The 14,690-nt window shown below is 39.0% G+C and overlaps 1 protein-coding gene across 2 annotated transcripts in view; it reads left to right on the top strand.

Annotated features, from left to right (window-relative positions):
* Positions 1-12,967, top strand: part of SLC22A1 (solute carrier family 22 member 1) — a 34,828-nt gene extending 21,861 nt beyond the window's left edge. Inside the window, exons 9-11 of one of the 2 annotated variants that reach the window (XM_015137632.3) lie at positions 9,021-9,133; positions 10,201-10,300; positions 12,765-12,967. In XM_015137632.3, the coding sequence (XP_014993118.2) occupies positions 9,021-9,133; positions 10,201-10,300; positions 12,765-12,831 (280 nt within the window). In that variant the 3' untranslated portion in view covers positions 12,832-12,967. The remainder of the gene's footprint in view (positions 1-9,020; positions 9,134-10,200; positions 10,301-12,764) is intronic. The other variant, XM_015137633.3, reaches the window with a different exon arrangement.
* The last annotated feature ends 1,723 nt before the right edge of the window (positions 12,968-14,690 follow it).

The raw sequence follows: 14,690 nt of genomic DNA, 5'->3' as shown, positions 1-14,690 counted from the left end.
AGAGATTGACCCTTTATCAGGTATATAATCTGCAAATATTTTAGCCCATTCCATAGGTTACCTTTTCATTCTGTTGATTGTGACCTTTGATGCACAGAAGTTTTTGATTTTGATGTAGTCTAATTTATCTCTTTTTACTTTTGTTGCCTTTTCTTTTGGTGCTGAAGAACTTACTTTTTTTAAATCAAGTTTATTGAGGTATAATTGACATAGAGTAAAATTCACTGCTTCTAACATGCAGTTAGATTAGTTTGATGACACACACACACTGTCTCGCACACGTATATATAGTCATTTAGCCACTGCCACGATTAAAATAGAGAGTATTTCCATCATCCCTAAAAGGTTCTTCATGTCTCTTTGCAGTCAATCCCCTTTTCTTCTCATCTCCAGACCATGCAGTTTTAGCTTTTCCAGAGTGAGCTGTAAATGAAATAATAGGGCATGTCACTTTTGTGTTTGACATCCTTCACTTAGCATGACGAAACTCACCCACTTGTTGGATGTATCAGTGTTTTGCTTGTTGCTGTGTAGTCCTCCAGCGTGTGAATGTCAGTGTGCCACATTTCATACACTGTTTAGCTATTCACCACTTGGGGGACATTTGGACTGCTTCCTGTAGAGTGATTCTGATGCAGATGCTATAGACACTTGGATGCAGGCCTTTGAGTGGATGCATGTTTTCATTTACGTTGGGTTAAAAACTCAGGAGTGGGATTGTTAGGTCATATGGTAAGTGTGTGTTTAACTCTATGAGAAACTGTCAGACCGTTTTCCGAAGTGACTGTGCCATCTTGTGTTCCCACCAGCCATGTTTGAGGAATCCTGTGGTTCCACATTCTCATCAGCGTTTGGTGCTGTCAGCCTTTTTTTTTTTCCAGATGGAGTTTCACTCTTGTTGCCTAGGCTGGAGTGCAGTGGCATGATCTCCGCTCACTGCAACCTCTGCCTCCCAGGTTCAAGCGATTCTCTTGACTCAGCCTTTTGAGTAGCTAAGACTATAGGCATGCACCACTGCGCCCGGCTCATTTTTTGTACTTTTAGTAGAGAGGGGGTTTCACCATGTTGGCCAGGGTGGTCTTGAACTCCAGACCTCAGATGATCTGCCCGCCTCAACCTCCCAAAGTTCTGGGATTACAGGCGTGAGCCACTGCACCTGGCCTGATGTTGTCAGCTTTCTAAAAGTCGTTTTGGTAGGTAATGGTATTATTGTGACTTTATTTTTCCTAATTACTAATAATGTTGAGTAGCTTTGCCTGTACTTACTGCCTTCTTGGAAGTTTTAAATGAAGATTATTTTAATTATAAAAGTAACCATTTTGCTTAAAGTTCTAAGAAATTCTAGTTTGTTAGAAATTCCGTATGTTACCTTAAACTCTTTTTCCTCTGTATACATTGTTTCTTCTCCTTATGTCATCATACCAATAGTTTCTAGGAAATACCCCAGCTCCCCAGTCTCATCTTATACATGCACAGTGCTCTGAGCCCTTCAGTAAAGCCAGAAGACACCAGGATGGCCTTGATTCACTCTTACCTGACTAACCATTTATTAAGAGGCCATGTCTGAGACTCTCATTGGTAAAAAGTTACTTGGACTGAGTACAGGAGATGAAGGCAAATTAAAGATAAAACCTTCTATATTTGGCAGTTCTGAGCCTCGAGTCTAAAATAGCCAGGCCAAACAATTCCATTGTCATGGCCACCGGGCCAAGGGGACTGACTCAAAATGTAAACTGTGAAAGGTACTGAGTGCATAGTTCTCTAGGGAGAAAGGGCAAGTAATCCATCCCTGAGGAGCCCTTGACCACTGCTCAGAGAGCCGGTGGGAGAATCCTTCTCATTCACTAGGGACGGAAGCTAGATGTTCAGAAAAAACTCTCAACTTCTTACGTACACACACACACACACACAAGGTAAGGCAGTCATTCGAGTTCCAATATTTCTAATCAATTGAATCAAATTTAATTTGCAGGGAAGGGATAATTTCTGTGACTTTATTACTTTATAAGCACTCCAAGTTTAGACAGTATCTGTGTAAAACATTTTGGCCCTGCCTCCGTTCCAGGCGGATTCAGAGTTGGACCGCTCTTCTCCCCCTCACTTTGTGCAGTGCGTGTTGTAAGAACATTCATTCGGCATTAATGCTCACTGCCTTGCTTTGAAAACGATCTTTCCATTTTTATCTCCTCACCTTCTTATGAGCTCCTTGAAAACAGAAACCCCGTGTCAGGTCATACTTCTCTGTACCTCACAGAACTCTTCTATGGCCACACTCACTACATGCTGTAGAATGACTCAATGAACGAAGTACCACAAACATCTGAATTGTAAATTAGGTGCCTAGTCCCCTACTTCTTCTAGCTTCCATGTGCTTGCCATTTTTTTTCCTTTTTAACAATAATTTTTTTAAAATAGTAAAAAAATAACGGAGTCTTTTCTTACGCCTCTTGAAAATCACACAAAAGCTATTAGAAGAATGAGGGAAAATGCAAATGCGTTTGAAACCAGGATAAATGAAAAGACAATCTACAAGAGGAAGGGCTGCCTAGTGTGTGAGGTCTAAGGGGGTCCGAGAAGATTCCAGGAAAGGACCCCTGTGACAGCAAATCATAGGCAAGGCCAGCGGCTTTCCAAAGTAGACAGCGTGCCTTGAAGGGTGTGACCCACGGCCCCTTGTTTGGAGGAACAGAATGACGGGTGCATGGGCTGGAGGTGGAAGCTCCCTTCTCTGGAGATTGTATGGTTGAAGGTGAAGCAGGGAAGGCAAGGCTGTAAAAGAAGATGTGCAGGAACTTTCAGACAGCAGTTACTGAGAGGCCGGTGGAGGAGACTGGTTCCACACCGTCAGCCGCTGTAGATCAGGAATAAGTGAGCTAAAAGCATCTACTCACATACAACCCTGATCAAAGAAAGAATTTCTACTAGCCCAGAACATGGCCTGGCTGCTTCCCCACAAACACTTCTCGAAATGACTGATGGAGGAAGAAATCACAGTATGAAAAGACGAGTAATAAACCAAACAGTAACTCATTCAGGAACTACACAAACATACCATGAGATAAAGGGCAAAAGGAGCAGAAAAAGCAAAAGGCAAATGAAGAATACTTACCAGAAAAATACTGTAACAACATAGACCAACATTCTAACCACATATATGACCAAAATGTAAAGTATTAATAAATCAGTCATCTCTATAAAAATAAGAGTTTAAAGCAGAGGTATAGTTCTAGAGAGAATATCTGGCAAGACAATAGAAGACCCTGAAGCTGTCTTAGGAAAGAAACAAAACAGAAAAATTAAGAAGTGGAGAAATTCTTGCATTTGAGAAATGAAAATCATTGTGAGGGAAAGGCAAAACAGGACTAAGAGTTGCAAAATAAAATGGAAATAAGAAATAAGCAGAGTTTAATCTGGGCACAGTGGCTCATGCCTATAATCCCATCACTTTGGAAGGCCGAGGCAGGCAGATCACCTGAAGCCAGGAGTTCGAGATCAGCCTGGCCAACATGGTGAAACCCCGCCTCTACTAAAATTACAAAAATCAGCTGGGCATGATAGTGCATGCCTATAGTCCCAGCTACTCAGGAGGTTGAGGCAGGAGAATCACTTGAACCCAGGAGGTGGAGGTTGCAGTGAGCCAAGATCATGCCACTGCACTCCAGCCCAGGCAGGGAGACTCTGTCTCAAAAAAGAAGAAACAAAAAAACAAACAAACAAAATAAAACAAAAAAACAAAGAAATAAGAAATAAGTAGAGTTTCAAAGGTTTTGTGTATGTATGTATGTATACAGTCTGTAATGCTTTTGGTAAAAAAAAGGATATATATACACCTCCCGCCAACACACATACACAATAAATATACTTCAGGAATACATCTGAAAATAAAAGAATGCTTGAATCCATAAATTAAAGGGACACATGTAACAGGAAATATATAACCCAGTGAACAATATTAGGACATATTTTTATTTGGTTACTATACTTTAAAGATAGAGAAAGAGTCACCAACTAGTCAGACTGAAAGTTTGTCACCTATATAAAGAGAACAATGTTATCATTTCATGAAGACAGTCAATGCCTGCAATGACCTCAAGAAAACAAAGTATAATCCAATTATTTTTATTATTATTTTTTTGAGACAGAGTCTCTGTTGCCTGGAGGGCAGTGGCATGATCTCGACTCACTGCAACCTCTGCCTCCCTAGTTCAAGCGATTCTTCTGACTCAGCCTCCTGAGTAGCTGGGATTACAGGCATCCACCACCATGCCCAGCTAATTTTGGTATTTTTAGGAGAGATGGGGGTTGGTCAAGCTGGTCTCAAACTCCTGACCTTAAATGATCGCCTGCCTCGGACTCCCAAAGTGCTGGGATAACAGGTGTGAGCCACCATGCCCAAATCCAGTGAATTTTATCCAACCAAGCTCTCATTTCTATAGAAAAGCAATAGCCAATCATTTAAAAATATCTCATATAATATGGTTCCTATGATCATTTCCCAAAAAAACTGTTAGAAAAATAATTCAGCAAGTACAGTGATGAATGGAGTAATGTGTCAGAATTATTGGTAGTGATCATTGAAATTGATATTAAAATGAGTGTGTTTTTGGCTACAAAACAGAATATAATATCACAAATCTGAAAATAAAGAAAAGTTATAACTAATAAAGATTGAAAAAAGAAAAGAGAGAGAATGTTGGAGATGGTGTAATACACTGATTTCTTCAATACACCTTTTTTTTTTTGTTGGAAAAGTGTATCATTTAAAACTGACAAGTATAATTTGTTCAGCAGCAATATATTTGTAAAAACTGATAAGTAACATCCTAGGTATATTTTAAGATATAAAGGAAAACACTCAAAGTAATGATATAATCAACTAAATCAGGTTATGGAGGGATGGTTTGAGGAGGAAGTAGAAAAATACTAATTTTATGATTGTTCATAATAGGAAGTTAGTCAATACTGTCTAAAGAAATAGAGTATTAATTATATAAGGTTATACAGGTAATCATTTGACTAAAAATACAGCCCTTCCAAATTATCAGGAAAAATACACATAACCAACACATACCGAAAATAAGACACCAGAAGCAATAAAAAGCCCTGGTGTGAATAGATGATAGAATATGAATAGATGACAGCGTTGATATGACAGAATTGACATGATAGAATTAAGACCAAACATTTCTGACATTTAAATAAATGAAAGGAGGCTTAACTCCTTTATTGGAAAAAAAAAGATGACTCCCTAGCTTGATTACAAAGCAAAATCCAACAATATGCCTGCATATATGAAGTATAACTTTTCTTCAGAATAGCTAAAAAAGAAGGAATGCACAAAAGCATACTAGGGAAATATACAGCAAGTGCCATAATCTAATCAAAGTTGAATTTATGGGAAGAGGTACTAAATAAGATAAGGAGGGCCCTAAATAGTGATAAAGAAGGAATCCACAATGGTTTTAAAGGGGGATTTTAAAAAATATTTAATAGAAAATTCCAATAATATTTAAATTGCTCTAAAGCCTAGAAAAAGAAGGAAATTTTCCAAGCTTAAAAAATAAAATTAGCATAATATTGATACCAAAGAACAACAAAGATAAAGGAAATGAGGAAACTACAGACATATATTGGTGAACATCGATCTAGAAATCCTAAACAATATATTATTAACCAGTGGAGAACATTAAAATAATTGCTATTCTGTGTCTTAGATGAATTACTCCAGCAGTGCAAAGATGGCTCAGTATTAGAAAACCTCACAGTATAAATCAAGTTTATAAGTCAAAAGAGAAAAATTATATTATTATCTCTACTGATACTGAAAGGCATTCAATAAAATTTCCACCTCTACATTTTTTTTAAAAATTTCTAAGAGATGATATAAGCATTTATATCATTCAGGATACAGGTCATGGAGGGTGGGCTTGGGAAAGAAATACAAATATATGAATTTCGTAATTAGTCATTGTAGGGAGTAAGAAATTATGCAAATAATTGCAATAGAAGAAGCTTAAAAATAATACCCTAAAGGATAGAACTTTTCCTGATTTATTATTCCTATTTTAATCATGTTTTCAAAACAAAGCTCAAGATTGTTTCTAGGAATACAAAATTGAGCATGGAACAAAGTGAAATTTACAATTTCTGACATCCAATAAAAAATTACCAGGCATACAAAGAAGTAGGAAAAGAGAACCTATCTTGAGGAGAAAAATAAATACATTCAAACTGACCTAGAAATGGCACAGATGATAGAATTAGTGGACATGAACATTAAAAGAGTTATGATACCTATATTCTCTATGTTTAAGAACCTAAAGATTGAGCATGTTAAGTAGAGATAAGGAAAAAAAAATGTTTTTAAGTCCCAAATTAAACTTCTAGAGATAAAAACACAATGTCTGAGATGAAAAATACACCACATGAGTTAACAGCAGATTAAACATTATGGAAGGAAAGATTAGTGAACTTGAAGATAGCAATTGAAACTCAAAAAGGAAAGACAGAGAGAATCAGTGAGCTGTGAGACAATTCAATGCATGTAATTGGAGTCTGTAGAAGTGAGTAGGAAGGGTTAATAGAGAGAAATAATGCTTAAAATTTCTTCAAAATTTGATGAAAACTTCAAATACATGGATCTAAGAATCTCAATAAATACTAACCACAAAAAACGTCAAGAAAGGCACATCATAAAAATCTTCAAAAGGCCAGTCTGGGCAACATGGTGAAACCTTTCTACAAAATCTACAAAAATTAGCTGGGTATGGTGGTGCATGCACGTAGTCTCAGCTACCATGGAGGCTGAAGTAGGAGGCTTGCTTGAGCCCGGGAGGTGGAGGTTGCAATGAGCTGAGATCATGCCACTGCACTCCATCCTGGGCAACAGAGCAAGGCCCTGTCTCAAAACAAAAACAAAAACAAAAACAAAAACAAAAACAAAAACAAAACAAAAACAAAAACAAAAACCTTAAAAAGCAATAAGAGAAAAAAGATATCACAAATAGGAACAAAGATAAGAATGACAGAAAATTTCTCATTGAAAATGATACAAACAAGAAGATGGTAGAAAAACATCTTTAAAGTACTGAAAGAAAGAAAAAGAAACTGCCGACCTAAAATTCTCGACCCAGCAAAAATACTTTCAAAAACAAATGGAAAATAAAGACTTCTTCAAACTTACAAAGTCTGAAAGAATTAATCACCAGCAGACCTATACTACAGGAAATATTAGTCTTGAAGGTCTTTCAGAGAAAATGAAAACAGTATCAGATGGAAATCTCCATCTACACACAAAAAATGAAGAGCACTGAAAATGATAACTACATAGGTAAATGGACATATTTATTTTTTTCTGGTTATTTTCTTTAAAAGACAATGAACTTTTTAAAGCAGGGATTGGCAAACTTTTCCTATACAGAGCTGGATAGCTAATGTTTTAGGCTTTGTGGATCACATATAGTCTCTATTGCATATTATTCTTTGTTTTTTTAAAAAACATTTTAATCATGTAAAAACCATTTCTAACTCAAATCTAAAAATGCTGTCTTTGGCCTGTGGACTGTAGTTTGCCAATCAAAACAATAATCACAATGTGTTGTGCAAAGTCTAGGAGGGAAGAAATACAAGTATACTATTGTAAGTTTCACATGTAATCTATGAATGTTACAATATTACTCGAAGGCACTGTGATCAAAGAGTTAGGTTTACTATAAACCTAAATCAAAATTTAAAAAACAAAATAATTATAGCTATTAAGCCAACACAGAAAATACAGTGAAATCACTTCAAATAACTTGTAAGAAGGCAGAAAAAGAAAGGGTTACAAAGGACAAACAGAACAAAAAGAAAACAAATAGCAAGATGATAGATTTAAACTCAATCATATTAGTAATCACAAGAAATATAAATGGTCTAGATACTCCAGTTAAAAGGCAGAGATCGTCAGCTTGGACAAAAAAGTGAAACTCAATCACCTGCTGTCTACAAGAAGCTCACTTTAAATATAAACTGTGGTGGGGGGGCGCGGGGAAGACAGTTTAAAAGTGAAAGCATCCCCAGCAACTCTTCAAGTGGAAAAAGCAACTAGTCACAGTTTAAATCTCATTCTCCCAAGAAAATGCTCATCTTAGCACAGACCAAAGTTTGCAGCCACAGGAAAGGAGCTTAAAGTTGGAATTTCAACGATTAGTCTTATCTTTCTCAACAACTACAAACTCAGCACCAGATTACCCTCATCAACACTGCAGATCCCCCGTGGTGCTAGTGCTAGAACCTGGAATTCATGTTTTTCCTGGGAAGATCTACTTAAGGCCTGTTGCCCTGTGCAACAAATCTCTGGATCACATGCATAAGGAACCACATTCACTGACCCTTAACCAGTGAACGCCAATGGCAGATCCCTCATTCTGATTAGGTCTCCTTTTCTCCCCATGTGCCTCCTGTAAGGGTCACTTGTTGGCTATTGAGGTGATGGATTGGTAAGTCAGTCCCTGGCGCAGATCAGCCAGGATTTCCCTCCTGGCTTGACCCCACTCCCAGGGTCTTAGGGCTGGGAAGGGCCCAAATCCCACTAGACTCAGCCACTCCCAGACATTGTGCTTTCCTCACAGGTGATGACAGGTCATGGACCTAGGACAGGAGTGCGGTAAAATTGAAGTTTAGAGCAGGGAGCATGTGTTCTTTTTATCTTTGTAAGGCTTGCAGCAATTCTTCAGGAATTATACAACTAAGAGCTAAATATTTGAATGTATAGTTAAAAAGAGGTAGGCTCTCTGCCATTGCATGGGCAATGGATGGCTCATATCCACTTTCGCTCTAGCCTATTACCTCCTCTCAACACCCTCTGGGCTGGTCCTCATGCTTCCCCCTGACCCCTGCAGTTTTCTTCTGAGGTGCTGAGCACTGGATACCCACAGCAAGCTGCAGGTATTGGCATTGTGTTTGTTTTAGGATCAGGTTAACATCTGGAAAAGTGAATCACAGAATTATCATATTTTTTGTCCTTTGTATTTTATCAGGAACCTCGGAGTGATGGTGTGTTCCTCCCTGTGTGACATAGGTGGGATAATCACCCCCTTCATAGTCTTCAGGCTGATGGAGGTTTGGCAAGCGTTGCCTCTCATTTTATTTGGTAAGATTTTGTGAAGCATATATTATTTCTTCTTTTCCAGCTTGGCAGTGGGCTCAGCATGGGTGGAACTGAATGTGAGCACTCAGTCATATTTGTGAGTGAAGGGAATGATATCTCTCAGTGAGTTTATAAAAGGCAAGGATGGTGATGCTCTTGGGATGTCTCCTGGCTTATTCTCTCTTGCTTCATGGGAAAGATAAGAAACCATTCCTAGGATATGGATCAGGGATTTCCATCCTCTCGCTCTGGACTCCAGTCATTCATACTATAGGACAGAATCTGAGAGACTTTTTGATGTAGTCTCCTGATAAATGTGATCACCAATTCTTACACATTTAACATATAATTGCTAGAGTCTTGAAGATGCTGAATTAACACCTGTCTTCTGTATCCAGATCTTAACAATTGAGAACACTCACAAGGAGATGAGTGGGAATCAAAGTTCTGTATCAGCTTTCTTCCTGATACAGTTGGATGAGAGAAGGGAGAGGGGATTCCTACTTATCTCTCCAAACCTAGACCAGGGAACTTCCAAGACCCTGCTTACCCTCTTGATAGAAGGGAACAATTCCTGGTTGTTTGCAAAGACCTGCCATGCCTGGGCACAGCTGAATACAAAAAGAGGGGTGGAGGAAGAGATAGGGAAAGGGAGAAAGGAAGAAGGGGGGAGAAAGGGAAGTAGAAGGCGAGGGGAAAAAAGAGGGAGAAAAGAGTGATGGGAGGGGTCCACCCTGACTGCATATAGACTGTGTTCTATAGCTAATTCTATGTGTATATGCACCCCAATCAACAGATCCCCAAATACTTAAACATCAGTTACTATGGAACTTTATACTTCTATCGAAGTAAAATGAAGGCAATGTTTCCTTTACTTACTCTGACATTTCCCCAGTTATCCTATTGTTTTAATTTTCTTTTATAAATGTTGCTAACTTTTTTTTCTTTTAAAAAAATGGTATCTGTCCCATCCGTGTTGTCTCTTCCTCTCTTTGGTTGGCTGTGATTATTTCTGTAAATGACATTGGCTGTGCTCTAATGGCTCCATTTGCAATCTGTTTCCTTTGAAGGGGTGTTGGGCCTGCTTGCCGCGGGAGTGACGCTACTTCTTCCGGAGACCAAGGGGGTCGCTTTGCCAGAGACCATGAAGGACGCCGAGAACCTTGGCAGGTGAAGCCCATGGTGCCCAGGACTCTGAGGCCCATGAATCTGACACGCCCTCCAAAAAGAGCCTAATATCACTCCACATTCCTCATTTCCTCTATCCTAAAAGTTTAGGAGAGCTTTACAGATATTTGTGTGTCTTTTTATTACTCCCAGAACTGCTGTGAGGGAAAAAAAAACCATGATAGCCACTGACTTTATGTAAGAAAATAATGAAGAGCATGAGTTGACAGTTATCTGTTCTCGTGGCAGAGAATGATTTGCCTGTGATGTTGGCTGTGGTGCACCAAGATCCCTAGCTCATCCCAAGAGTTACAAGATCTCTAGATTACCCCAAGAGTTACAAGATCCCTAGCTCAACCCAAGAGTTAATGACTCTGAGTGGAGAACATTTTTAAATCAATCTCTGTCCTCTGAACAACTGTCTCAGATTCTTTAGTAATTTTCTTCACAAAATTCTTTTGACAGAGAGCAAGATTTGCTGGAGTTTCATATTCTAGTCTTAGAGCAATAAAAAAGGAAATGAAGGAACAGTGCTTGATGAGGTGATCTCTCTCGGGATCCTTTACAGGCTCCGTTCTATGGATTCCACAGCAAGGATGCATGTGTCCTCATGCATAGAGAAAGAAAAGTCTATGCAGTCCTACAGACTTAGGTTTGAACCTAGGTCACCTGACTCAGTAGGCCATGTGACTTTGGGAATGTCATCGAACCCTATGGAGCTTTCTTTTTCATTTAATTTCCATGCCTGCAAAATAGTCACAATAATACTTAATTTACAGAGTTTCTTTAAAAATCCAAACAGATTAAGTAGGTGACAGTGACTAATCCATTGCCTGGCATATAGTAGGTGGTCAATAGAGCTCAGATTTTCTCCATTCTTCTTGCAAATTGTGCTGTTTCCCCAGTGATCCTCAAAACTAAGTGTGCAGAAGAAGCACAAAGGGAACATGCTAAAATGCTAAATTCCTTGGCCTTCTTGATTTTTGGTTTAGAATGTGAATGATGCAACTCAGGAATCTGTTTTAATAATCTCTGCCAACAATGCCCATGCAGATAGGCACCCTGTACACCTCACTTGGAAAAATTCTGGATTTCTCAGTACTGATAAGGGCAAAACACTATTTTAACAGTAAATACATTTTCTAGTTGCTGATGATTTCCTTCTTTTTGATCCCAAATGTTGTGTTATGTGATTTAAAGATGTTTCGTTCTAGTTTGTTAACAGCCACTTGGTTGTCTTTTTTTTTTTTTTGACTTGGAGTTTCCCTCTTGTTGCCCTGGCTGGAGTGCAAGATATGGCATGATCTTGGCTCACCACAACCTCCGCCTCCCAAGTTCAAGTAATTCTCCTGCCTCAGCCTCCTGAGTAGCTGGGATTACAGGCGTGTACCACTATGCCTGGCTAATTTATTATTTTTAGTAGAGATGGGTTTTCTCCATGTTGGTCAGGCTGGTCTTTGATTCCTGACCTCAGGTGATCCACCCAACTCGGCCTCCCAAAGGGCTGGGATTACAGGTGTGAGCCACCACGCCTGGCCTGGTAGTCTTTTAAGATGTTTTGTTTAATCCCTTCACTCCCTCATCCTAATCATTCCCGCCCAGAGCCCTGAACCCCCTGAGCATCCTCAGTTCTTGACAATACTCTTCACATGTTATAATAATTGTTTATTTCATTGTCTGTCTTCTCCACTATACCAATTCCATAAACAGCAGCCACAGTCTATGGCCAGAGTGATCATGTTGATTACTCCTTCTTCCCAACTTGCAAGGGGAGAATGTCAGGAATGGAAGTGACTGCAACTCTAGCTAAGCTTCATGGGGTGCTGACTGTGTGTGTCAGCCTCCCTGAAATGTGCATTCACCAAATCCTCCCAAAACATTGGGAGGCAGCTACTATGGTTATCAGACCCATTCCACAGATGAAGGAGATAATGACATGTATCCCAAAAGTCACCGGATTCAAAACGAGTTAGCCAGCAACATGATCAACCTTCTACTTCAGGGGTTGTCTGACTCTTTCTGCAAAGGGCCAGATAGTAAATATTTCAGACTTTGGGGCCCTGTGGTCTCTCTTGCCACTACCCAGTTCTACCCCTGCATGGGAGAAGCAGCTATAGACAATGCATGAAGGAATGGTTGTGTCTGGATTCCAGTAAAATGCTGTTTATGGATGTTGAAATTTGAATTTCATGTCATTTTTTAAGTGTTGAAATATTTTCATTTTTTCCAACTATTTAAAATGTAAAAACCATTTGTAGTTCACAGGTTGTACAAAAACAGGCTCTAAGCTCAACTGGGGCCACAGGCCGTAGTTTGCTAAGCCCTTTTCTTCTTTGTTGTCATTCTTAATTTCTCTTTGTCTTGACACTTATGCATTTCTTTGTACAACTTTGCAACAGTTTCATCATCAACAAACTGATTGCTTATTTATTTATTTTAACTTCAACTTTTAACTTTGTTGTTACAGAAAAGCAAAGCCCAAAGAAAACACGATTTACCTTGAGGTCCAAACATCAGAACCCTTGGGCACCTGAGAGAGTTGCTTTGCAGGCATGGAGTGTTGGAGGGATGAAGATGGAGTTATCTTCTGCAGAAATTCCTAGACGCCTTCACTTCTCTGTATTCTTCCTCATACTTGCCTACCCCCAAATTAATATCAATTCTAAAGAATGGTTTGCGTGGGCTTTGTTTTATTTTGTTTTCTTTCTTTTAAGCTCTCCAAAGCCTTGGCTATCTTCCACCTGTGCATTCGTTCTAGGGAAAGCTGTTGGTGCTATTGGTATCAGGCACTTAATTATCTAAAGACTTTTGAAGATCAGTAGAATTTAAATATTTCTATAAAAGAAGCCTGTGTAACTGGATTCCTAGAATAAGTATTCTAGAAAGAATTTTCTAGAAAGAAAATTGGTTTGATTCAGTCTCTGAAAGAAAATGCCTTTGCGTTTGTAGGTATCTATATTGGTGAAAGCCTTTCAACATGTAGATTGCTTGAAGAGTACGATCAGCCTTCCATATCCGTGGGTTCCACATCTGTGGATTCAACCTACTGCAGACTGAAAATATTTGGGTAGCTGGGGTTGGTGGCCCACGCCTGTAATTCCAACAATTTGGGAGGGTGAGGCAGGAGGGTCGCTTGAGCCCAGGAGTTTTTGACCAGTGTGGGCAACAGTGAGAGCCTGTGTCTATAGAAAAGAGAAAAAAGTTAGCTGGATGTGGTGGCCCACACCTGTAGTCCCAGCTATTAGGGAGGCAGAGGTGGGAGGCTCACTTGAGCCCAGAAATTCAAAGCTGCAGTGAGCCATGATTATGCCATTGCACACCAGCCTGGGCAACAGAATGAGACTCTCTCTCAAAAAAAAAAAAAAAAAAAAAAAAAAAAAAAAAAAAAAAAAGAAAGAAAAAGAAAAAAGAAAGAAAAGGAAAAAAGAAAAGAAAAAGAAAGAAAAGAAAACATTTGTGCAGAAAAGATGTTTGCGTCTGCACTGAATGTATACAGACTTTTTTGTCATTATTCCGTAAATAATATGGTATAGCAACTACTTACATAGCATTTACATTATATTAGGCATTATAGTTAATCTAGAGATGATTTAAAGTATAAGGGAGGGTGTATATAGGTTATGTGCAAAAATGACATCATTTTATATCCAGGACTTGAACATTCTCGGATGTTGGTGTCCATGGGGGTCCTGGAACCAATCCCCACGGATACCGAGGGGCAACTGTATTGGTTTTTAGTATGGAAACTCTGCCAGCAAACTATGTCCTCGTGACCTTTACACACACATGATAGAATAAAACATGCTCCTCATTCAAACACCAGAAGCACCATGGCCATTTCAGGGAAGACATCCTGTCCCCTTGTTCCAGGAATATTTTATTCTATCTCACTCTTGGTTTTGGTTCTCCTTGGTGATTCTAGAAGGTCAACGCCTGTGCAAGCCATGAGATATCACAGTAAATATACCAAAGAGAGTTCACTTCACAATGAGTTATGTGCTTCCTGAACCCTACACCATGATTTTGTTCCTGGACGACACAAAAAACTTTATTTTAAAATTTCTTTATCTGTCAGACAAATCACAAAGGTAACAACAGCCAGTCTTCAGAATACATCAGGAAAAAGCTTCTAATGGGAATGGGAGGCACGGTGAAATACACGTGGCTGTATTATAGACACTTCTGGCCTGATCTAGCTGAGGTCAGTGATAGCCACAAGGACTTAAGATCATGGAAGTGGGTGCCAAGTAGCACTTTGGTTGTCCTTTGAGAATAGACATTACTACCTAGAAACTCAAATCTTTGTCTTTGGCAAATAAATAAATAAATAAATAAATTCTCAATGGTGGAGTGAACCTAGCCCTTCATTCCAGTGTTGGAAGCAAAGCCCTTG

The sequence above is a fragment of the Macaca mulatta genome, chromosome 4 (genome assembly GCF_049350105.2).
Source record: "Macaca mulatta isolate MMU2019108-1 chromosome 4, T2T-MMU8v2.0, whole genome shotgun sequence".
Taxonomy (NCBI): Eukaryota; Metazoa; Chordata; class Mammalia; order Primates; family Cercopithecidae; genus Macaca; species Macaca mulatta.
The sequence above is the reverse complement of the archived record's forward strand: the minus strand, read 5'-3'. Positions and strand labels throughout refer to the sequence as shown.